At 42.0% G+C, this 25,450-nt stretch overlaps 2 protein-coding genes across 2 annotated transcripts; both read right to left on the bottom strand.

Annotated features, from left to right (window-relative positions):
• Nucleotides 1-2,688: 2,688 nt before the first annotated feature.
• On the bottom strand, nt 2,689-9,585 carry RPS15A (ribosomal protein S15a). The gene is made up of 5 exons (XM_074964614.1): nt 9,423-9,585; nt 7,681-7,818; nt 6,661-6,740; nt 4,147-4,232; nt 2,689-2,822 (listed from the first exon to the last, which is right to left on the bottom strand). Exons 1-5 carry the CDS (start codon nt 9,568-9,570, stop codon nt 2,729-2,731), a joined length of 546 nt encoding a protein of 181 aa, XP_074820715.1. The 5' UTR covers nt 9,571-9,585; the 3' UTR covers nt 2,689-2,728.
• A 6,433-nt stretch (nt 9,586-16,018) lies between these two features.
• Nucleotides 16,019-24,709, bottom strand: ARL6IP1 (ARL6 interacting reticulophagy regulator 1). Its single transcript, XM_074965389.1, has 6 exons — nt 24,435-24,709; nt 20,811-20,944; nt 19,599-19,718; nt 18,322-18,439; nt 17,541-17,625; nt 16,019-16,432 (listed from the first exon to the last, which is right to left on the bottom strand). The coding sequence occupies exons 1-6, from the start codon at nt 24,468-24,470 to the stop codon at nt 16,314-16,316; spliced, it is 612 nt and encodes a 203-aa protein (XP_074821490.1). The 5' UTR covers nt 24,471-24,709; the 3' UTR covers nt 16,019-16,313.
• Nucleotides 24,710-25,450: the final 741 nt, after the last annotated feature.

The raw sequence follows: 25,450 nt of genomic DNA, 5'->3' as shown, positions 1-25,450 counted from the left end.
TCTCTAAGGTGCCACAAGTACTCATGTTCTTTTTATAGTAGTTCTTTGTGTGAGTGAGGTATGCAAGGATGTAAGTACAGTGTTGTCGCATCTTACGCCGGGGTTAGGTTCTAAAGTCAGCGCGTAAGGCGAAAATCGCGTATAGTCAAAATTACCCTTGAAAATCCCTTAAATCGCAAACCGGAGTGCCGCAGGGTGGCCAGCATTGTCTATGATCAGCGACACTATAAAGTCAAGTCCTTTCTCTTCGAGGTACCGCTTGACCTCCGGAATGAAACACTTGTGCAACCAATCCAGAAATAATGCTGCTGTCACACAAGCCTTTTTATTTGATTGCCAGAACACAGGCAGGAGATTTTTGTTCTTGCCTCTTAGGGCACAGGGATTTGCAGCCCTGTACAGCAAGACCGACTTTATTAAATGCTCAGCCGCATTGTCACAAAACAACAGAGTCACACAGTCTTTAGCCGCTTTGAAGCCATGGGCTTGTCTTTCTGATTTCGAAGTGTAAGCGTGGTTGGGCATTTTTTTCCGGAAGAGCCCAGTCTCGTCGGCATTAAAAACTTGTTCTGGAAGATAGCCCTTTTCTTCTATGATTTTCTTTAATTATTCAGAGTAGGCTTTTGCTGCCTCTTCACTGGCAGAGGCAGCTTCACCAGCAGTCTGCACGTTTTTGAGGTTGAAGCGGTTCCTAAAACTGTGAAGCCAACCTTGGCTGGCTTTGAATTCTCTCTCATCAGAAGGCTGTCCCTCTTCGGCGGGAGGTTTCAATGCGCATAGAGGCTGTCTACACTACCCACTGGATCAGCAGGCAGCAATCGATCCAGCGGGGATCGATTTATCGTGTCTAGTCTAGACGTGATAAATCGACCCCCAAGCGCTCTCCCGTCAACTCCTGTACTCCACCACCACAAGAGACGCAGGCAGAGTCGACGGGGGAGTGGCAGCAGTCAGCTCACTACAGTGAAGACCACGGTGAGTAGATCTAAGTATGTCGACTTCAGCTCCGTTATTCACGCAGCTGAAGTTGCTTAACTTAGATCGATACCCCCTCCCCCCCCAAGTGCATATAGTTGAATTTGCATAAGTTAAATGCGCGTATGATGCAACTCACCTGAAAGATAAGAGGCCAGCTGAGCAGACGAGTAATCACAAGACACCAGTGTCATCCTGTCCTGATGGCTGTAGGAGTGCAGATTAATGACCTTGAAAGCAAGGCATCCACCCCAAACTAAAAAACTATACGATAAGGAGCAGCTGTTTAAACACCCAGCACCCAGTTTGTGATTGAGGAGCCAAACATTACTGATGAAAGACGACTGTGAGAACAGCAGATTTGCAATTAACAAATCCCAGTTGACAAAGCAAAATCCATAGACTTACATGAAAGACAACTACTATAAAGGTGGGCGAGAGCCAGGAGGCTTTGGGTCGTTCTGCAACAACAGAGCATTGGATGCGTTCGAAGAGGCCCAGCTCCCACTACTCGTGTTCAGTCTAGCTGGCCACTAGGCTGACTCGAGCAACAATAAGGACTGGTAACTATAACACCAGACGCAAAATCTTTGCGTGTGCGCGCTTGTTTGGATATATGCATATACTTACTGATTTTTAATATTTGTTTAGCATTTTAAATAAACACTGCGTATTGCCTTGTCCCCTGAAAAACTCCCCCTGAGTTTTTATAAGCGTAATAGTACTAGTCAAGGGAAGACTTCTTTCCTCGACCTACCTACTGCCTCTTGAAGAGGTGGATTCCTACGCCAATGAGAGAACCCCTCATATCAGCATAAGTAAGGTCTACCTTGAAGTGCTACAGCAGCGCAGCTGTGCTACAAGGAAGCCTGCTTCACATTCTCTGGTACTGTTTGAAATGAGCTCAAGTCTCTTCTCCTGTTACAGCATTAAAAAAAAATCCACTGTATCTTGGGAGTACTCGGACTTTGAAGAATGTGACCGATAACTCAACGCTAATCCAATTTTTGTCGCTGCCTGCTCTGTTTATTTGTGGGAGACCGAGATCTCAGGGTTTTTTGCCATTCTGGAATGGGTTCAACAGGCCTAGAACCTCACAACTCTAAATTTGCACAGCAACTTTGAGAAGGCATATACATTTGCATTTTTTTAGAAAAAGTTTTAACAAAAAGATTAATTGGAAAACCTAGGAACAAATTGATTAATTTTCCGCTGTACTTATTTCCTGGACTAGTAGAAACTTTTATAAGATTAGAATTTAGATTTCAAAGCACACAAGCTGCTTTGCTATTCCCTGGGCACTGTCTTTATAGCAACTTGTAAAGCATCTTTCATTACCTAACCTTAAGGTAAAACAATCCACATTAACAACCCTAGGCACTAGATAGTCATACTTCCGAATAAGAGGTGGCACCAGTCATAGGCTATAATACTGTGCAGCTCAAAATTTCAGAGCTTACACAGAGGATTTGGGGGCATTTTGGAGTAATTGGCTATAATTTGTTTCTTCCTGAACTGAACTTAATTAGCTTGGTAGAATTAGAAAATTGTAAGCAGAGTGGAATAGATGCCAAATCTAAAACTGGCTCAATTACAATACGTCTTCCATGTTTTACAGTGTGTGGAGTGTACCATTAGGTCTTAAGTGTTATTATATATTGCAGTGTTCCCAAAGGAAGTGTTCTAAACCATTAATACTGAATGCAAACAGAGTCCATTTGAACAATTTATTAGTATGCCTGTTTTACAAGTTTTAGAAAAAGAATCCCAGGATTTTGCCTCCTGTGTGTTTTCGCCTTGCTTCCTCATGGTCCATGATGCCAGCGGAAGTTGTCAGCACTATGTACCTATTAAGTAAAAAGTATTTTCAGTAGCATATTCTGGTAGATTTCCCTACCACTCATACAATTAGAAAAACCATCCAATCTCATTTTTGTAGTGCAATGTCTCAGCTTCTTTAGCCAATGCAAGGAAATGTGACAACTTAGACTACAACAGTTCTAATGTAAAATAGTTATACAAACCCTACAAATATGCTATTTTGAAATGCTTGAGAATTTAAAATTGCACTGGGGTAAGTTTACATTTGACGATATGCTCTTTAGAGTAGGCTTCCTGACTTCCCCACAAACCTTATTTACACTAGGAATTTTCATTTGACATTCCCGCTGTTAGCACTGTAGAGCTGAAGCAGTGTTAGCAAGGTCATAAGCCTCAACTTTGCGGTTGGCCCATGTCACCATTTTCAAACCCATGCCAATTACCTGCTCATAACAAGTGTATAGTTGGTATTATGCCAGATTGCTAGCAGAGCATAAAAAATTCATATGGTAGAACTCCTAAAGTTGCTCATGCTGATGCTGCTAATACCTGAATATTAGTACTAAGCTTCAGCTAGCTGAGGTAACTCTAGTTATTTCTAACACCTAACTATAGTAATTATCATGCTTTCTGCACGAAAGCTGACACTGTCAAGATTAGCCTCACAAGAGTTTCTATTTAATTCACACAAAATATGCTGAAGCATATGTACTAGAATACCAGAGCAATGTTTAGCTACAGTTAACTCTTTATAGTAACTGTACATTTTGTAATGCATCTTTCCTTGCTTTGGTGTGTTTGTTCACTTAGTCACAAGATTCAGTGACAGTGGGATTCTACTATATATTGATTTAATGTAACAGCCAAAGCCTCTATTAAAAGAAAGTCCTTAGTTTGGTATCTAGAGAATTTTTAAAAAGACCTCAGTCATTTCTGATACTACACCTATACCCAAGTACCTGTTAATTTGTATTTTTATTACAACTTTCTTTTTAAGTGTCTCTACAGAATTAAGACCAACATTCGGAGGGAGAAGAGTGAGAATGATGTAGATGAAATTGACTATACGAAGTCTTGTCAGATGCACAAACGGAAAAACAGAGAACGCTGTCTCTTGGCGCTAACTTTTAGCGGTAGATAAAAAATGCTTATATAAAAACTGATTTTTAAGTGTGTCCCCCTTTTCTGAAGAAGTGATCAGAACAGAGATCTTCAAAACAGTGCTAGTTTCATTTATGAAATTACCCGAAGAAGTTTTTTTTTGCATCAACTACTTTCACTTAGAACAATTCATAGCAATTCTCCTCATTGTGAATTTCAACAATTTAACTCTGCATATCTGGCACTTACCCAAACTGACGTGAAGGCAAAAGGTTGTTCTGCCACTTTTCCAGGTCCTTCAACTGAACATCAAATCTGGGACTGATCACACCACACTATAAAACAAAACCCCAACAGAAGCTGAAGAACTTTGATACAGGAGGACTACTACATATATTTCTTGCATTGTTGTATATGCAATGTAATTGTAGCCCTTTTGGTCCCAGGATATGAGATACACAAGTTGGGTGAGGTAGTATGTTTTATTGGACCAACCTCTGTTGATGAGAGACAAAAGCTTTCAAAGCTACATGGAGCTCTTCTTCATGTCTGGGAATGAAAATGGATGTATGGCTTATTACAACAATCTGTAACCCATTAACACACACTCCCCTATTCATCCTATGACTGCAGAGGTGTTAATAGGCCATTCTACCTTGAATGGTTCCTTACAATCTGTTCCACCATGCATTTTACTGTGAATACCTTTCCTAGACCTGAAGAAGAGCTCTGTGTGGCTTGAAAACTTGTCTCTCTCACCAACAGAAGTTGATCCAATAAAAGATAATAGCTAGCCTACCTATCTCTCTACACAAGTTGCAGCATTTAAGGCATTCAGTGCTATGTCTCGCCAAATCATTGATCAGAAGAGGATTAATAGTGCTAATCAAGTATCCAACTTGTCTGACAGGGTAAGATCAAAGTATCCAAGAATGGCACTCCATTATTCCATCAACTTCATCCACTGCACATACTCAGTTGTCAGCTGGACTAAGCAGAGGATCTAACTATTCAGTCCTGAGCTGCTTTGATACTACCGTCTTCCTTTCAACTAGACAGGGCTGAAACTACATTACTGCTGGGTCTGCAAACTCAGAAGGCAATGCCATTTTGTGGCCAGTTCAGTTCTGGGAGAGCTTAAGAGCATGCTGTATACTCCTTGAAAGAAGGCATTAACTCCAGAGCATTATTACCAAAGAACTGAGACTACTCCCAGGTTCTTAACCATGGCAAAGAAGAACTGAATATCTACAAAGTTAGCTACCTGGACACAAACTTTTAAGTTTTTTGTATGTCTGAGAAATTAAAAACCATGCCTAGAAACTCACCACCTAATAAGAAATGTTCAAGTTAATTATACTAATCTTATGCAAATGATTAAAAACCAGAAGTATACAGTGTAGTTAGAACCGCCAACATAGATTATATCTTGGGTTAGTATCATAAGTGCTGAAGTGTCAATAACCAGTGACACTAAAAATATGGCCTCTAAAATGGAGCAGACAGCAACTTTCATTCTCACCATTTAATTGGTATTTACATTTATTTTAACAAGTCTTTGCCACTTAAGCATGCACAAAAAGTATGCTGTTTTTGCATTGTTCAATGTTTGACTGGACCAAGTAACAGAACTACTCTAGAAAAACATATTTGTTTGTGCCAAACATCACTCAAAAAACAACTGCCAAGTAGCTCAGTGACAGCACAAACCCTTATCCTAAAATACAACAGACTCCAAACTGTTATATAGTTCCACCTGGTCAAATTATGAGATTCTACTATTGCATTTGTACAATCCTCAGCCTGCTCCAGACAAGTAATTTCCAGTTGAAAAACATGTTTATGTTGACAGATTTCTGTTCTTTATGGAAGGGATCCAAAATATGCTCATGAGGGGTCAACTTTCTCTGCTACCAATTCAGAATGTTGACATACTGGATGGGCAGTGTTTTCATTTAAACTATTTAAGTGAGAAATGGTTTTGAACCAATGGAGGAATCTGTTATAATAGATCATGATGGTAACTGTCAAGTTATATAGCCCACAGGATTTCCGGACAGAGTTAAAGAAATCTTCTTGACAACCCAAAAACATTACATGGATATTTAGGAAGGAGTTATGCAGTGCACTGACATAACTACAAGATGCACAGCTCAACAGTTCACTGCAGACAAAATCCAGTTAGTAGCAGAAAGGCTTGACTTCTACAATTTTCTCTAGTCGTTTACTAGTATTATGCATCACCTGGATACAAGTTTGCATTTCTTAAACATGTTCCAAACAAATCTGTTCCAATTAAAGTCAGCTTAAATACTTAAGTATTCAATTTCTAGCTCACTGATTATTTCATAACTGAATTGTTGTCTGAAACTGGAATATGAGACTACACAAATATAGACAGGGTGTATGACTGAACAATATATACATACTAGAAGGCCCCTAAGGAAAAAGCAGAGAAAGTGGTGCTGGCAAGCAAAGTTCCCTGTACATATTCCCACACAAGCTTAATTTAATTTACTTTGTTATGGTTGCTCAAGTACATTTTTATCCAGCACAATCACTAGGACCCAAGAAAGCTTCCACTTAAGCCACATGCAGACTAGCCTCCATTCACATGCCCTTATCAAATCATCTATTACACAACCACATTCACAGAATTCCTTCAAAGATTAACAATATAAATGCATAGGAAGAGTGTATATTTCTCAGAATTAAACAGCTTTCTAGAAAGAAAAAAGAATTCAGCACTAAATCAAACCCTACCTTGTTCAGTCTGCCTGTGAGATTAACAACAATTTTCCCAGCTCTGTGATCGTCAATGATCTCAAATTCACCAATGTAACCTGTGAACGATTAAATCAAGCAGAACCTTTATTATCCAAATTAGTGTAGTCTTAAATGCAGACAAGTCAAAAACTTAACATTTAGACCATGTCTACATGAGAGAGCTGCAGTGGTTTAACTTAAAATCAGTTCATATACCAATTTTATTAAACTGGTGCCAAGCTTTTTTGGACACCTATTTTGGTTTAAGACTGACTTACTTTGGTTTAGCTTAAGAGTCCTAATCAACTTAAGCTAAACCAAATAAGCATCCACACACAGCCTTTTGCCTTGGTGTCACTGAATTGGTTTAACAATCACACTTAAAACTATTAGCACTCAACTGTTAAAATGGTGCAACTTTTTCATGTAGACAAGTCATCACATTTCAGCTATTACAGAATACACATTACTCTCCATTTAACGTATTTAATACAATGGCCTTATATCCAGCAATATTCGAGGCAGCACTAACTTTGTAAGGTTAGTCTTGCATGTCTCCAAGTACTCTTTTCAACTTGGAAGTTTAACAGGTTGATTAGCTTACTCTACAAAAGAGCAGAGTAACTGATCAGCTCACTTTCCCACAGAGTCAAACTAAATGCAATTTAAGTTCACTTGGAAAGGCAATGCATGTTTTATCTAAGGAATCACTCAGACACTGAACACTGGCCACTGTGGACAGCTTCCAAAAAATTGCATTGTTGGCTTTATCTTGGCAGCATACCCAAATTTTTCCAATGCTATTCATTAACACACCAACCAAAAGACAATAAACAAAGTATTTGCCCTTGCCCACTCCCCACCCCCAAATGTTTTTGGTTTTTTTTTTGCAGTTTGAAACATTGCAAGTGATGCAATATCCCTTTCCTACAGGAGATAGTTGAGCTTTACACTATTTGGTGCCTCTTAACTTTTATAGAAATAATTAGATAAGAATTTTACTTTCTGATGACTTACCATGCTTCATCATCACAGTTAAAAACCGGACAATTACTTTAGAGCACGGTCTAATGAGAACTTGACGTTTTCCACGTTTCTCTGCATTGTTGATGCTCTTAAGGGCATCGGCCAGAACATTCATGCGCACCATGATGCCTGTGTGTGGAACAAAGTTAGTTATGTGTGCTAACTTCTTGGTTTCACATTTAAGCAGGAATACTTTTTGAAAAAAGCTAACACTGTTAATTTCAGAATTTTTGAACTCAGAACAGCAGATGTTGTTATTCTGACAAAGCTTCAAGATGTTTTATGCAAACACCACACAGGTCAAGTTATTACTTGGGTATGACCACCACAATTCAAACCCATCATAACTATATTCAACAGTCTACATTTTCTGCCACAAAAAGTTTATACAACATATACAGCATAAAACTTTAGTGTTCTACAATAAGATATGTTCAGAGACAAAGACTTACAGTCTAGACTTAAAGCATATTTAAAGATGCTGCAAGACATCCTGGCCAGGATTTTTCATAAGTGATAAGAGATTTCAGGTGTTCAATATGAGAAAGACCTAATTTCCAGAGATTAGCTGTACTTTCTGAAATCTGTCACCCCAAGACTGAAACAGTCACTAGTTATTTTTGGACCTACTGGTTAATGTGGGCTAAAATCTCAAAATAGGACCTAAGCCTGTTGAGACTGCAGTGGAGTATTGAGCAAAATCTTAGACCCTGTTTAAATTACAGAGTTGTTATACCATTAAAGTGACATGGCTTTGCACTTTTTGGGGGGGGAGGGTGGTGTTTTTTTTTTTTTTTACACTAAAAACTGTCAACTCTTGATAGTGGGTTTCAAGAATCATTTACCCCACATTATATCCTGTCCAGAACAAGGACAAAACCTTTTAGGTATTGCCCAATTCGCCCATCTCTGGCAGAAATCCAGTTGCATATTGAAGATATTGTGGCACTTGGGCACTCAAGCTTGTGTTCTGATGACTAAGGCAACATATCCCACAGTTAAACAAGGCATTGTACTATCGCCCCACTTGCCTACCCAGCCATTACACTGTCAGCATTTGGCCTACAGAGTTTTACAATATCTTTGAGGTGCTTTGAGTCCAGAAAGGCTGGATCAAGCCACATTGCCACACAAAATAACCTCCTGCCTGGTGTATTTATCTGCACTGCGCAGGGGGGCATTTACTGCTAAACTCAGTCAGCACCCACCGACTTAACAGGAGATAAACTATGGGAGATTCAGCTTGAACTCAGAGAAACTGACTGCTCCCTACCCAGGCCCAGTCTGCGTCCTCCCGCCCCCGATTCTTCCTCCTCTTCCAGGGCCAAGCCTACGTCTGCACGCCCCCTCACCCCCGCGATGCCCCCTCCTACCACCCCCTCTCCCAGGGCCCAGGGTACTGTCTCACATTCCCCAGATCCCCCACCCCCCCACCCTTCCCGCGGCCCGAGTCCCACCATCACGCTCCTCGGGCCCAGCCTGCCACCCGAACCCTCCCCCACCCCACCGCAGCTCCCTCCAGAGAGCGGGGCTCAGGCTAGGAAAGCGCCTCCCCCCTCCCTATTCGGGTGGCTCCACCGGCGGCCGTGGCGGGCGCAGGCGGCTCAAAACAGACTGAGCCGGCCGGGCGGAGTCCAGAGGTGGCGGGAAGGCGGGTGAAGACGCCCGCAGGGCCAGGATGGGGATAGTACACGGCGGATGGCGCCCAGGGCCCAGCGAGGCCCGCAACTCACCGGTGCAGCAAGATGGCGGAAAAAGGAAGAGGCCGGGCTCGCGCAGGGCGTTATGGGAACTCAGGTTGGTGGAAGGAGATCTCAGGGATGTCGCGATACCCGCTCTCCCAGTCGGAGAGAAGCGCTCGCAGGTCTCTCCTGCTGTCATTGGCTGAGAGCGGCGCCCGCCATTTTTCTTGGCCCTTCCTGGGACAGGCAGTTGATACTTCCGCCAGGTATCCAATAGCAACCGGAATACTTCCGATCAGGGAGGGAGGAGGGTGAGGGCAAGTGTGAACGGACAAACTGAATGCCCGCTCACCTTGTCACAGCCGAGTCACCGTCTTTTAGGAGGGGCGCGCTCCGCAACTTGGGGGCCCGTGGTTCGACGGGAGCTAGCTGGCTCGCGGGGAGTAGGTGAGCTCAGCATCTTGGGGGGCGAGGGGAGCCCTGGGGCGGGGAAGGGGGCTCAGCGTGAAGGCCTTGGCGCAGGGAAGCAGCGACTCGATGCACTGAGGGAAGAGCGCGGAGCTTGTGGGGAGCCCTCAGGCTGAGCCCCTCCCCCAGTCAGGGGTACCAGAAGTGGGGAGCTAAGTGCCCCACATGGTGTAGTCCAATAAGCGGGGACCTACAGACTAGGAAGCCATGAGTTGAACTCTGTGACTTGCAGTCAAGGAGGGGACCTGCTAAGGGGGAAGCTAAACACCAGCGGTTCATGCAATGAGCTCTGTGCCTTCCACAGTCAGGGGGCTCTGGTGGGGGGCAGTTACCCAAGGGGGCATGGGGTGAGCTCTTTGCCTTGCCCTGTCAGGGGCTTCACAGCGGAAGCTTGCTGCCTCCCACTCCATAAGGGTGGAGCTTGTCACCACACACCGTTAGGGAGCCGAAACAGAGAAGTTTGGTAAGTGCTTCAGGACTTAGAAGTGGGGACCTCAGCAACCAGCACAATCAGCGGTGGAACTGGCTGGAAGGGAGCTTTGTGTTGTGCATCTGACAGCATTCCAAAGACATTAGGGAAATGACATCAGACCGTAAAATTATTCATAATGATACTGAAAAAGGAGAAGTATTCAATAAATATTTCTGTTTTGTATTTGGAAAGAAACAAGATGATGCTTATTACCACGACTAAAGTGATTTTTCCTCCCTTGGTATTCTGTTAATTGAATTGTCTTCTTAAACTGACCCCCAACCTTGTAAGGCACCTCCCATCTTTTCCTGTACTATGTATATATATACCTGCTACTAAATGTTCCACTCCATGCATCTGATGAAGTGGGTTCTAGCCCATGAAAGCTTATGCCCAAATAAATTTGTTCGTCTCTAAGGTGCCACAAGGACTCGTTGTTTTTGCTGATACAGACTAACACGGATACCACTCTGAAACCTGTAATCATACATGAGGCTCATGAAGTAGTTTCCAGTGCATTAGAAACTGAGGAGGTCAAAGACCATATACTAGGGATAAACATTTTAAAATGAACAATCCAGAATAATTTGTCCTCAAATGTCCTGAAACAGGTGGCTGGGGAGATCTTTGGCCACTGTTAATTTTTAATAAATTTTGGAATACCAGGGAAATACCAGAAGACTACTTATGTGCTAGTATTCAAAAAGGGGCATATGAGGTGACTCAGTTAGCTATAAGCAGTTAGCCTGACATAAATCCTGAGCAAAATAATATAAAGTTGACAGGGGATTATATTGATAAAAGATTAAAGATAGGAATATAATTCATCCCATGTTTTTATGGAAAATAGGTTTTATGACAAACCCAATTCTGTGATGATTACACGTTTAGTTGAGAAAGGTAACTATATACGTAATAGACTTTTGTAAGCTGTTTGATTTAGCACACCATAACATTCTGATTAAAAAAATAGCATTAGACATCAGTAAAGCACATGTTAAATGGATTCAGAGTTGGCTAATTTACGGATCTCAAAAGGTAGCTGTCAATAGGGAATCATCTTCAAATGGGGATACTTCTAGCAGGGTTCTGCAGTGGTACATTCACTCAGCTTCTGTGCATGGTATATGTTGCCATGTGCATGGTCCAGTACAGTTCAACATTTTCATCAATTGCCTAAAACTAAATATAAAATTACTACTGATAAAATTAGTGGATGACACAAAGATTGGTGGAGTGGTAAATAATGACAGAGCAGTCACACAGAATAATCTGGATTGCTTGGTAAAATAAGCCCATTCAAACAAAATATTTTAATACATCTAGGAACAAAGAATGCAGGCCATTCATACAAAATGGGGGACTGTATCCTGAAAGGGAGTGACTGAAATGGAATTAAGGGTCAGAGCGTACAAGCAACTGAACATGAGCTCCCAGTGCAATGCTGAGGCAAAAAGGGCTAATGCAATGCCTGGAAAACTAAACAGGAGGAGGAAGGTGATTTTCTCTCTATTTGGTATTGGTAAGACTGATACTGAAATACAACATACAATTCTGATAACCCACATTTTAAAAAGGATTTTGAAAAACTGGGGAGGGTAAAGAACCACAGAAATTATTCAAACAATGAGAAAATGCCTTACAGTGAGAGACAAAGAGCTCATTCTGTTTAGTTTATCAAAAAGATTGAGAAATTACTTGATTGCAGCGTGTAAGGCCTTCCCCAGAAGATATAAGGTAGTTAAGGGCTTTTTCATCTAGTGGAGAAAAAAAGCTGAGTGCCTCCCTTTCTGGAAGATACACTTTAGTCCAACACAAGTTACTTAGAGCGTAAGCTTTTTGAAGGCAGGCACTGTCTTTTTGTTCTGTATTTGTACAGTGCCTACCACACTGGGGTCCTGGCACTATGGTTATACAAATTATACTTGTCTCAATGCAGGGGTAACAATGAAATGTATGGTATACAGATCAGACTAGATCCAATGGTCCATTCTGGCCTTAAACTCTGAAATCTCTTTTGAAACAGCAGGAAAATAAATTGAAAGGAACTGACAGTGAAAGGTACTGAGCACCTCATGCAGTCAAAGCCCCACAATGGGAGACCAGCACCACTCTGCCAGTAAATCTGATTCAAGCAATACAAAACCACAGCTGCCTAACCTCAAGCGTTTGGGTCTGCTACTGTGACTCAAAACACAGAAGACATAAGAGGTGGCCTGTACAAGGAAATTTACTGGTATAATTATGCTGGTAAGTTTCTTCATGTAGACAAACCCTGAAAAAAGTTTCTACCTTAGTTTATTTATGATCTCTCCTTTTAATAGCATGTATGATAGCACTCCTAATGAGACTGGTTAGCAGTTGTGTGCTTTATTGAAAAGGTCAGGTTTGAGTTTTGAGGAATTAGTTTCTCTGGTTGCTATATTTTCTTATGGGTAACTCCTTCATTGTAGCTCTTTCTTGACTGATGTAATTACAACAGCAGCCCTTCATACTCACTAGTCTCCTCCAGCATTATGAAAAACATGCATTCAGATCCTAGAGTTTTCCTTCTGAGAAAGGGAGCCACTTGTACAGAGCACATTACAGGATTTGACCCTTTCACTCTCACTCTAGCTGTATTCCCTGATGTACTAATATTCCATTTAAATCACAGTGGTACATTCACTCAGCTTCTGTGCGTGGTGTATATTACTGCAGGTACATTCAGCAGAAGTGAGGTAATTGAAATGATTGATTAAACCTCCTTTCTTCCATTTTTCTTTTTGAAATTGCACACAACTCACTAAACATTATGGAGGAGCCATAGATTTATAAACAAAAAACTTAGTCTTAAGGAGTAAATAAGTTTGAGGCCCACAGAAGAGATCTGTGGGGAGAGGAAAAAATCCTAAACTGGGCATGATAGGCCAGTTTTATATCAGTGTAAGAAATACAGACATTTAAGCTACAAAAAGAGTAGAGAACAGTAGAATCTAGGATGTGAAGATACCATTACTCCTTTTGCAAGATGAACATTTCTATCCGAATTCAAGTTTACCAAAATACAAAGAATATAGTTAGCTTGTTTTTTGTTGGTATTTTAAAAGGATATCTTTATGTTAAGGATCGCACATCCTCACAATTCCCCCTTCTTCTGTACAGCTAACACCTAATTACTATAAAAAAGATTGTTTTACTTTGTGCAGTTAAATTTCAGGCATTCACAAGATAACATGACATTCACTGGGAGGTGGAAGGCCTTTCCCACCCACCACAAACTCTGCATGAGGGTATTTATCATTAATATAGCAGATGTACCACTCTAAGTTTGGAATCAAGAAGATATCACTTATTTGGATTCCGTCACAGAGCTGTCTTTTTCCATTCTCTGCAAGTGAATCAACAGATCTTGGAAGAAAACAATGGGGTGGCTTCATTCCCTGAGCCCCTTTTAGGACTCTATGGAAATTCTATCCTCATCTCCAGCCCTTTCTGGAGACCAGGATCAAAAAGCACAGGGAGTGGTGAAATAGTTATGTGGAGTGGATTGCTTTAAAGAGAAGTGAGAAAGCCATCCTCCAAGGTCTTCTACAGGTGCTGCAATAAAAGGTTAAGTAGTTGTACTTATATGATGCCAAAATAAGTGTCTTGTTCCTCAGAGAGGCATCTCTTCCCACTCCACCCCTTCAACAAAGGTATTTTTTTTCCAAATTGCCACTATATTTTGGTAGTAACATTGCACAGAAAAATGCCAGGTATAGTTTCTTCAAAACCAAGGAACAGTTACTTCACTATCCCCAAGGCTGATCTTGCATTATGGTCTTCACCCAGTTTTCAAGCCACATGAAAGCATTCATAGCCAAGAGCCAGTGTAATCCCTTGCAAGCCTAGATTTTGGAGTGAACCTCTTGAATTACGTCACAGATGTCTGGAGATTCTTCAGCAACAATTTTTTTTAAAATGGGATGTTTTTATTGTATATGAATACCACAGTGTTACTTGGTTATACCATTTAACAAAGCTGGTTGTTTTTAAACATATACACCCTAAATTTAAGCTTCAGTATGCTAGTTATGCATCAATCCACATTATGAAAACTGGCTGGGAAAACGCTGGAGGCCTGGCAGCTTGATAAAACAGATCTTTAGCATCTGGGAAGCCCATTAGAGGCTGTTTGGAATTGTGTTCTGCTGTTTCTAGAGAGATCTTTAGAAGTGAGCAAGTTAACATTAGCATATTTTTTCAAAGTTGATTAAGATGGAAAAGTTCATACCATTGAAAGCTACTACTTCAGGCTACTTATAGGCTTAAACTATTAACCCTACATCAGTTTACATTTTAAAGATTCTCTGCAGCCATGGAGGCTAAGGGAAATTCTATATCAGAGTATTCTTGCTCATCATATGGGACACTCATCATAGTCAGAATCCAAAGTTAGTTAAATGTCAGCTTTGAGACATTAACAAATGTTTCATTTTCCCCAGCAGTGTCTAACTTTGTAGAGTTCAAACTTGTATTTTTTGTTGATTGGGCCTGCTTTGTCACTTTCATATATGCCCTTTCCCCACAGATTTATTCACAGTTCCTAAAAATTGACCTAGGTCAGTCATAAGCAGCTGCTGCTATGAAAGCTATGACAAGCAACAGTGGAAGGAATTCCATTTGCTGCAGAGAAAAGACATTATGGTCTCTTCTGTTCCCATGATGTTCCAGGCTTCTCAGCAGCATAGGCACTACTTCTCAGATTGAATAAACAGCAGTTATACTGACAAGCTCCACTCTTTAGGAAAAAAATAAAGAGAGAAGTTTACTATCATTAGATTAAGTGCAATAGGGGAGACACTTAAGATAGTAGCCCTGTGCCCATAGATGCATTTGTGAGGTTGAAGAATGAAAGTACTTTCACATCTCCACTCTCATCCTGGCAAAGATCAGATACATTGTGAACACACAACAGGGATGTGTGAAAGAGCAACTCTTCAAAATGGTTTTCTCAAGTCTATATTTTAAATTAAAAGGTACCACCATTTACCTGTTTTACAGTTGAAACAAACATAGAAGAAAGATAGTTTTAAAACAAATGTTCAACTTTTAAGAGGCCTTGATACGTAAACATCTTTCAGCTTTTACTTGAGGAAACAGAAGTACAGTTTTAAAAACTGAAGTCATAACTCAAAAGACAGGATTATTTACAAGAGACAAATATCTAGTACATCTATGGACAGGACAACATACATAAAAACAGACTTGTTACATGGCTCCATGACTACAGCAGTTTTCAAAATAATTGACTGTTTGGGTACATATACCCTAGGCCACTTTCAACATTTTCAGTGCAATGAGTTGACAGTTACACTACAGCTAGTGACTAAATTCAAATTTAAGTGTTCAGGAGCCCTATTTGGCAGAAATAATCCATGGTTTATTCAACCGATTAAGCGAGCCAACAGAAACAAATAAATACTATTTTAGCTAGGCCACAGATTCATTTTTAGCCATAATTCTATGCAAGTGCCCGCAGAAAGAACTGAATGGGAACGAAGACTGTTAATTGGTCCCTTCCCACTAGAATCAGTAGTAAAAAAATCTCCACACCAATTAACTAGTTCTTAAATCACATACTTCGCTGCTTTCTGCGCCCACAAGCCTATTGATGGTGGGGCAACACTACTAACTTCATTATGAGGATACTATTCATACATTACAAAAGTGCCAATTCTTGTGCTTTAGCAGCTAAGACTTCCCACATGGTGTGGATGTTAAATAAGTTCAGCAGGGCTCCCCATTGCATAAAATAGGTATTTCCCAAATATAATCACCAGCAGGCTACAAAACCATGTGCTACCAGAGCAAACAGGAGACCCTCACAGCTGTTGAGAGAATGGCATTTCTGCTGAATAGGGACCCAATTTTAATTAGAGCCAATGAGCAAAGTAACTGCTTCTATAATAAGTATAGAGGAATTCTAGAAACTGTTCCCAGGGACATCTTATGCTGTAGCTTAATTAGCAAGTGATGCTTCATTCATTTTTCTTCTCCTTTTGCTTGAGAAGTTTGTTAATCTCCCTTTTTGCCATTCCAACATACTTGGTAATGATTCCATGTTGGTTTAATCCAGGAAACAGCAACAAAACACTCACTAAAATGAGATCAGACAGAACAAATTATTTAACAGTACATATTTTCTTATAAAAAGTTCCTTTCACTATATAACCCCACATGTTTGCTAAACCCTATTAAGTGTTCTTTATACAGTAACTCCTTGCTTAACATTGTAGTTATGTTCCTAAAAAATGCTACTTTAAGCGAAACGATGTTAAGCAAATCCAATTTTACACACACCGTATAAGTTTTAAATGAACAATTTAATGCTGTACACAGCAATGATGATTGTGAAGCTTGCTTGAGATGGTGGAGTCAGAGGGTGGAATATGTCCCAAGGAATGCCTTACTGCTAAATGATGAATAGCACTACATTGTTGTTAATGTAGCCTCACACTCCACACGAATGGAGGAAGGAGACACAGCATGACAGAGAGAGAGAGACATGTGTGTGTGTGAGAGAGATGTGCATTGCCCCTTTAAGTAGATCAACAAGTTGAGACAGCAACTGCTGCCAGCAAGCTCCCTCTGTCCTGAACACTCTCATGTCCCTCCCCCGCCTGCTCTGTGGAGATGGGGTACAGGAGTGGGGGGGGACACCCTGACATTAGCACCCCTCTTCCTCCCCCCACCCCCTTGCAAAGCAAGCAGGAGGCTCCTGGGAGAAGCTTCAAGACACAGAATAGGAGCAGCACACAGCAGTGGCGGAGAGAGACAGCTGAACTGCCCAGCAATTGATAGCCTGCTAGGTGGTTGCCGCACAGGGACCTTAGGGGGGCTGCCGGTCCACCCTGGTTCCAAGCCCCCACCAGCTAGCTCCAACAGGCTGCTCTTTCTGCAAGCAGTGAACAAAGCAGGCGGCTGCCAAACAACATTATAAGGGAGCATAGCGCAACTTTAAACGAGCAAGTTCTCTAATTGATCAGCAACGTAACAATGAAACAACGTGAACGGGGATGACAATAAGTGAGGAGTTACTGTATTGCTTGTCCTTTCAGTGGAAGTGGGAAAGTAGGTCCATCAGGAAACAGTGAGTTTCAAACAAATGAGCAGTTTAGCATGTGAACTTTTGGCTATCGTGTCTCTATTCAGAAGAGGGGAAAATATTCTTGTTTGTATCCACTCTGCAAAGTATGAACACTTACCTATAAGGTAGGTGAGGAAGAGATTATGAACTTGCTGTCCTACCCAAGCAATTCCAGCAAGAGAACAGAGCATGGTCATGAAGTACTAAGAATGAGAGATAAAACATTAAGTTACTCAAGTCATGTCTGGGATTTCACAGCATTTTAAATTCCCAAATTTAAAAAGGGAAATGAACCTCCAACCACTTTAGCTGGAAGCGCCCCTCGCTCACCCAACCATTACACACTATAGTTACACACACCATTTAAAATGCCTGACCTGAGACCACAGACGAATGTTCTCATTTTCAGTTCATCAGTTTCCCAGTGTATTAACTGTTCCTTTTGTTTGCAAGGGTCTTTCACGCAGATGTGGTAGAGAAATATTTAGTGTAATTGCACCACCATTACAACTGATAAGAAAGGTACAGCATCTGAAGTTACTTTTAGGCCAAGATATTTAAGGTGTGCCTAACTTGACACACCTTAAAAGGAGCCTCATTTTCAGATGGCAGGTGCTTACTGAAAGACATTGATTTAAGATGGTCTCAGAAGTTGGGCTCCTCAAAGTTGTTATACTCTGCTTTTTTAAGGTTGGTCAGTGTTTGAACTCTCGTTTGGTAGATTCACAAAAATAAGATGTGTTCCCTACATTGCAAACTCAACCAGAGTTGCCAAATCTAAATACAAGATGCCATTTCATAAAAAGACAAAACTCTTGTTTCAAATGTGAATAAAGCGGAATCACAATTTAAGTAATTTTTTCAACCCCCAACCCCTCAGGACCAAGTGTGTAAAGTACCATTTTAGGCTTTTCTTCCTTCAATGTGAAGAGACGTTTCCACCAGCCAATAATTCTGCGACGAGTTTTTACCAGGTTGCTGCAAATTTCATGAAATCTTTGCTGTTGTTCTGTGGTCCTTTTTAAAAAGGAATTTTTAAAAATAAATTTACTACAATCTGAAATATCTTGAGCCTAAGATATCATCCAAAGGTCAGTTTAAAGTTCAGCATGTAAAATTCCTTGCTCTTTCAGTAAAAGCAAAGAACACGCAGAGATCTTAACTTTTCAACATCAGTGTTATCTACACTGAAGCATGATCTTGATTTTGTTTACTTTTACATTTCCTTAAATTACTGCCCATTTTATTGAGCACCCCATATTTATCAATTGACTGTATACTTTGAACTTGTTCTAGAATTCACTGTACACTGAATCGCTCAGAAATTGTGTACTATTCTTTCGGGGCAATTAATTCAAAAGGCTTGCATAATGCTACGTTAGAGCATGCACAAGAGATGCATACTACTACTGAAGTTTTATCCACTGCCAAGTCTGGCTACACTAGCTGATACTCTTGCATAGAATTTTTTCTCAAAAAGCTGTACGGTCTTACCCTGGTATTAGCCAATTATCCCATTTTAGAGTCTTTTTTAAATCCAACATGTAATTCTCTAGGTTTTTCTTCCAGTAGGTCAGGTTATCGTTACTTCTTTCTATAAAAATTCACTTCCCTTCCCCCAAGTTGAAGTGTTGATTATTACCCACCCAAATTTCTACTCAAGGTCCCTCGGTGTATTACTTTCTTCATCCTAATTTATGTTTAGAACTACTCCTCCACTTCAGCACCTAAAATTTTCATTCATGTGCTGTATACTCCCCTTTCTAGATTTTTAGTTAGGTCATATTTAACACCAATCATATTTAACACCAGTTTGAATTGTTAAGACTTGAAGTGTTAGCTTTAAAAGAATAAAGTTAGCAGTAGGGCAACATCTTAAAGCAGATTAAGGCAATATGCCCATCACTAAAGATGTCTTTAGCTGGAATGAGGCAGAGCTGGGAAGATGTGCAGTACCCCACCCTCCCCATCTTCTAAAATAAAATGAAGCTCGACTTCTTACCACTGAACTCACTAGCATCTTTTGGTTAGTAGGTGATGAGCGCCTTACCCTTACATGCTTTGGTATACACAACTGACCTGATATTAGCCACTCAACTGCCCATTTTGCCAATGTTCATTTTCATAAATAGGAAAGCCATAAGGGGTTTATTTGTCTAGTTTTCATTTTACATACCATTTATTAGAGCCAAAAATTCTAGGAGCAAGGGCAGGAACAAGATAGTCAGCCAAACACAGGAACATGACAAAACAAGAGACACCTGAAAGAACAGAAGGATCCAGGTAGTAGATCATCCTGTAAAGAAAAGGCAATGTAAAAATTGCTTGCTTGTGGATTTCTGAAAATTCAGTTTGTCTAAATCTTTAAATTGCTGCATTTAAAAGGATGTTGTTTGAGTTCAACACAAAATTTAGATTTAAACAAATTTAACAAGTTAAGTGGTTCAAAGTTGCTCTTAGCTCCAGTGATTTAAAACAAAATAAAAACCAAAAAAAGAACACCAATACAGAACTATTCCCCTGCAGTACCCTCCAAAATATCACTGTATTGAACAACACTAAAACCTGCTAACACTAAAACCTGCAGCAAGACAATGTGCTATGCAGATTGTTTAGCAATACAGAACGTTTACACTATTTCAGGAAGGGACAGTTACTTCACTTCTTCTAATTCTATGAAGATGTCATCTTGAGACTTGTCACTCTTGATCTACAGTTCCCTAGCACAGGCATGCACAACACCATCCCGAGGACAGCAGGTTGGGGATACTTCCCCAACCCACGTTAAGCGTTGATACACCAAGGAGCTTTTACGAAAATGCACGCATGGTGAGTGCTAGCTCAGGAATCAAGAAACTGGTAGTACTTTATCCCTACAAAAAGTCTGAATTATTTTCCAAGCACCAAAGAATCACTATGTGCACATATGTTCTCCATGTCCACTGGAGGTAGGACAAGAAGTAATCGGCTTAATCTAGAGCAGGGAAGATTTAGGTTGGATATTAAGAAAAACTTGAGGACAATTAAGTACTGGAATAGGTTACCAAGGGAGGCTGTGAAAATTCAGTCATTGAAAGTTTTAAAGAACAGGTTAGACAAACCCATCAGGGATAGTCTAGGTATAGTTGGTCCTCTAAGGTTTCTGGGACTAAATCAGCACTGCCACTGGCCTGTGTGTGGGTAGAACGTGGCTTCTGCTCCTTCCTGTTACCACTGCGCTCAGAAAGAGAAATCTTTAGAGCTTGGGGAGTTCTGCTTTACTTGCATTTGTGCAGGATTCTTACTCCAAGATCTCTGTTTATGCATCTTTAGAGAAGTAAAGACTTGCTAAGTTTCACTGCATTTTTGCTATCCGAAGATGTAAGTGATCAGAGGGTACTACACTCACAGAAAAGCAAAGGAAACACCACCCATCAATACAAGTGGAAACCAAGCTCTCTCCCAACGAAGGATTTTGTCAGCTACCAGAATTACTTCTCCCCATCCTTGCAAATGTTCCTCCAAACTTGCAGTCTCTGCAGCCTGTATTAAAAAAAAAGCGTTATCATTCATTAAGAAATCAAATAATTCTTACATCTAAAGTGCTTTACAGATACACCAATTATATTAAATAAGGACCTTTGGTTGTGAAGCCACTCTGAACTAAGTTATTTTTTATTAAGACACCATATATGGTTAGCTCCTTTTTCAATTAGAAAAACATTTTTATATCAAAAATTCTCCTCAGTCAGACCCAAAAGAGTATGGGATAAAGCTATATAGTCAGTTTCAATCAAAACAGTGAGACTAAGATTTTCCAAGCAATTTGCGGAGTAGAATGGGTCTCTAAATCCCCTACACTGTTTTGAGACTCACAACCTGAATAGCATCCCAAGACATAGTGCTATATTAAAAGATTTGTAATCTGCTATTTTCAGACACAGAAGAAATCCCCTAGTCTAGTGTTTCCCCAACCTTTATTGGTTCCCATAACACCTTTTTGAAAATAAGATATTCAAAGTATCACATACAAATTTCTGTTTCCTATGCACATTTAATTCAGCCCTTCATAAGCTTAATTTAAGTATATCCAGACTGTGAAGTAAATGCCTAGGAGGCCTAAAATGTTAGATAATTCCAATACAAAATTCTCAGATTTCAACATTTGTTTTTGTTCCAATGTGAAACAAAAGCAAGACTTTCTCCTCCCACAATAAACACTTCTAAAATACCCAATAAAACAGTGATTAGGGCACTCACACAGAATATAGCAGACCCAGATTCCAGTCTCTCATCTGAATCATGCAAACCAGAGTCTTGTTGAATATGGGTTTCCTACAACCCAGGAGAGTGCCCTGACCACTGGGCAACTGGCTACTCTAGAGTGGGTTTCTGGTTTCAACCAGAAATTCTGTTCCGGACCTGAGAAACCTTCCTGATAAAAGTTTCATCTGAACGATACATTTCAACTAATGAATATTTTCAATTTCCAACAAAAAATGGTAATCAAAAATCTCACCCAACTTTAATTACAACATCACTTAATTATAACATACAACAAAAAACACAATGAAGCCACCACTAGGCCTTTTATGTTACTCAAATTACAACAAATAAGTATATCATAAATGGTGTCCTGATATATTTTGATATGCTGCTGAGCTACAGTCAATGACTTGACTAACTTGTTTAATTTAAGTCTGATGTTCCTGCTAATTCTTATTTGGGTTATTGCTGAGTGTGAGTCAAAATTCATTTTGTTTCCTTTAAAAACAAAACAAAACCCCACAAAATTTAAATAAAATACAAAACATTTTTATTAGCTCTTGCACAAATTTTAAAAAGCACCATTAATGAGAAAAGGGCTGTGCTTGTGTATAACTAAAGAGCAGGTGACTCAGAAGGAAGGGGAATGGGGGAGTCTTGGCTTTACTGGGTATCAGATACCACTTGGAGTAGAAACGCTCTTGCTCCTCAGCAACTCCAGCCCCCGCCAAGCAGGGATTTCAGTTAGCCAGTTCTGCTGCTGAAGAGCCAGGTGGCTCTCCTTAGTATCACAGACAGGCTTTTATCCACCAGACAGACAGTCTAGACCCAACTGACACCACCCCCCAGCAAGCGCGCATACTTCCCTGCGGAGATAGGAGGAAAATCCCCATGTGCCCCAGGCCTCCCAGTACTGCAGGGCCCAGTCTGCAGCCTCTACAGGGTAGGGAGTGCAGAGGGAGCTCATACTCTGCAGTGGCTTTGTTTGTGACAGGCCCTTTTATCTCACCAATCTGCACAGCTGCACGTTTTGAACCAGCAGTGTACATGTGTCTCTTTTTAGAGATGAGCTCTGAAGGATGATATGGAACTTTGCAAGTTCACTTCAGTAGCTCAAGTTGTGCAGCCTGGTGCAAGCTGAAAGCTAGGCTTAGCAAAAAAATAATAATAATAATAATAATAAATAAAGTCTTATTGACCATTATGGCTCAAAGCAGGCAAGTGCATTTTGCTTCCCAAGCATTTTCTGAAATGCTGCAGTGCAGGTGATGACTGTACATGAAACTTTTTTAAAAAGACCTTTTGGGATATCACTTCCAATAAGGTTTCTTACCACAGAGTTTGAGAACCCTCTGCTCTAATATAAACAACAACAAACGGGTTAACCACTCATACAAAGTCATGGTTAATCCATCAGACTTCAAGACCAGAGGACACCTCTGCAATGAGAATGTATATTGATGGTAAGTTCAAATTGCCTATTGTTTCAGTTGTCTTCTTAAAAGTGAATTAGCATGATTTTTCCAGGTTTTTGTTTTAGTTTGTGCATTTGGTAGCACCTACATCTAGTCAGTTTCGCTATTTCCTCCTTCCTATATTTTCAAGAAATAATTTCCCCCCTTTTGTCTATTTGGAATTTTTAGAATAATACAAGTTGAAGAATATTAAAATATAGCTATAAAAAAACACGTCCAAGGGAGTACCCAAATCTACTTCTCAGATTTGTTTTATTTAAATTTTAAACTGAATGGAAGATGAACGCATCCTGCCCCTGTTTGGCTACCACCACCCATTAAGTCAAGTCTTCACTTCTTCCACCCTCAGCTTTGTAGCTATATCCAGCCCTTACCTTAAGGTATCCCACTAACCACCCTGCAACTGCTGCGGTCCTCTTACATCGGTCAAACACCTAGTCACACCCTAAATACGTTGAAATATGACCATCCCCTCAGGAAAGCCTGGTAGGTTCTCTCACAGAGATTACAAACTAAGAAAAAAAAGCCTGCGTATGTTACGTAAAAAACAATCTGACTCTAAAATTGCATACAGGGCTGGGCCAATTACAAGTGACCAAGGCCTCGCGTGAGGTTTGCTAAGAAGCGCCCGGCTAATCCCTGTCCCCTTTATTAACAGGGGCAGGTGCTAACACCACGAGGACGCCCTGCGCAGTCAGCGGCTGGAGCCCTTCTGCGCGCGCTGACCAAAGCCACCAAAGGCTGGGGGAGGGGAGGCTGAACCAAGGGAGGCGTCGGGCCACCGGCGCTTCGACGGGCTCAGGCGGTCAGCCAGGGCGGGGGGAAGCACACGGAAGCGGCCGCACACCCCCGCTGGGCTCAGTGGGCCGCCGGCCCCACGCCATCTGCCTGGAGAGCTCCCGCGGGGTAGGCTCGGCCTCCCGCCGCGAGCGCTCCGTCCCCACCGCACAGACTGCCCCGCGCCTGCGGGAGCCAGTCCCAACAGCATCTCCCGGAGGCGAGCGAAACGGGACAGGCCCGGCCTCCCGCACAAAGCCAGGACCCCCTCACTACGGAACGCCGGAGGGGATAAATTTTCGTTGGTCGCCACCCCCGGCTGGAGAGCGAGGGTTGAAGACGCGTGTAGATGGGGGGGGGAGGAGGGGGCAGGGAAGACGCAGCCCCACTATCTCCCTCCTTCCCCGAGCAGACAGCGCCCGGGGCAGCGAGAAGAACGGCGCAAGGGGCCGGAGACGCTCACGTCCCCTTCCGGCTTCCCAAGCGACCCTGGCCAGCCCGCAAGACCCGCTCACCAGCTGGTTGGTGCTCCTGTTATCTCCCTCCGCCATTTTGTGCGAGTGGGTGCGCTTGCTGCTTCTCGTCCTCTAGCCGCGCCCTCCCCGTCGCTGCACTGCAGCCGTCAAACCGCGCTGCAGCAGCCCGCCAGCCCCCCCGGCCGCCGCCCTTATAGACGCGGCGTCCAGCGGGGAGGGGGAAGCGGCTGGCTCCGCCCAAACGCCGTGCCCGCCAAATTGGTTGGCCGACTCCAAGTCTGGGTCAGGCCAATCCCAGAGCGCTCAACTGCAACCGCAGCCTGCTAGCAGTTGCAGTTTGAATACAGGCCGCGACCAATCAGGGATCCGCTTCTCCTCTTCCTCTCAGTAGTGTAGAGCGTTAACTGGTGGCCGAAATCTCCCTGGGGGGGGGGCTTTCTCCCTTGTCTGCCAAGTTCCTGGGGGCAATGGGAGGGAGAGCCTCTCAGCTGTCCCACGTTTCCCGGCGGGGGGGAGGGAGACACGCCACCGTTCACAGCCCCCCACATCTAGGAGGGGAGAGTCTCCCATTCACAGCTACGCCTCAGTGGGTACTTTGCCCCTTGAGCGGGCGCCTGCTTCAGTAGTTGCCACAGGTACAAAAACCATTCACAGACACTGGTCCATAAGGGCACAGCTGCAACGAGCACAGGACTATGGCCAGCCTAGAAGAGGACTATGGATGAGCAAAAAGAAAAGAAAGCAGCAGAGTGGAATTAAAGGCCAAGCAAGTGGGGGGATGGTGATAGTTGCGCCTGGGCAGAGCAGCACCCTCAGGTGGCTACGCCAGGAACACTCAGGGAACACCACATGCTGGAGAGACGCATCGTTCAGGAAAGCGCGTTGGGGGGTGGTTTCAGAGTGGTGTGGACAGAGCCGATCCGGCACACACTGCGCGGTTTGGCCATAGCGGACGCAGTCCCCCTGCTTTTGGCAAATGGAAAAGCAGCTATGGGCAGTAGCGGAATGGGTGGATGGGGCTAACAGGAAGGGAGGGCCAACAGAAGAACAAACAA

The sequence above is a fragment of the Natator depressus genome, chromosome 10 (genome assembly GCF_965152275.1).
Source record: "Natator depressus isolate rNatDep1 chromosome 10, rNatDep2.hap1, whole genome shotgun sequence".
In the NCBI taxonomy this organism is placed as follows: domain Eukaryota; kingdom Metazoa; phylum Chordata; order Testudines; family Cheloniidae; genus Natator; species Natator depressus.
The sequence above is the reverse complement of the archived record's forward strand: the minus strand, read 5'-3'. Positions and strand labels throughout refer to the sequence as shown.

Bases quoted from the DNA above. Each gene is read 5' to 3' on its own strand.
- RPS15A (XM_074964614.1), bottom strand. From the start codon at position 9,570: ATGACAGCAGGAGAGACCTGCGAGCGCTTCTCTCCGACTGGGAGAGCG. The intron at 7,819-9,422 runs GTGAGTTGCGGG...TTCCACACACAG, and splicing joins TCCGCCATCTTGCTGCACCG to GCATCATGGTGCGCATGAAT. The intron at 4,233-6,660 runs GTAGGGTTTGAT...TTTGTTTTATAG, and splicing joins TCACAGGCAGACTGAACAAG to TGTGGTGTGATCAGTCCCAG.
- ARL6IP1 (XM_074965389.1), bottom strand. From the start codon at position 24,470: ATGGCGGAGGGAGATAACAGGAGCACCAACCAGCTG. The intron at 20,945-24,434 runs GTGAGCGGGTCT...TTTTTAATACAG, and splicing joins ACAGGAGCACCAACCAGCTG to GCTGCAGAGACTGCAAGTTT. The intron at 19,719-20,810 runs GTGAGTGTAGTA...TTTTCTTTACAG, and splicing joins GGTGTTTCCTTTGCTTTTCT to GATGATCTACTACCTGGATC.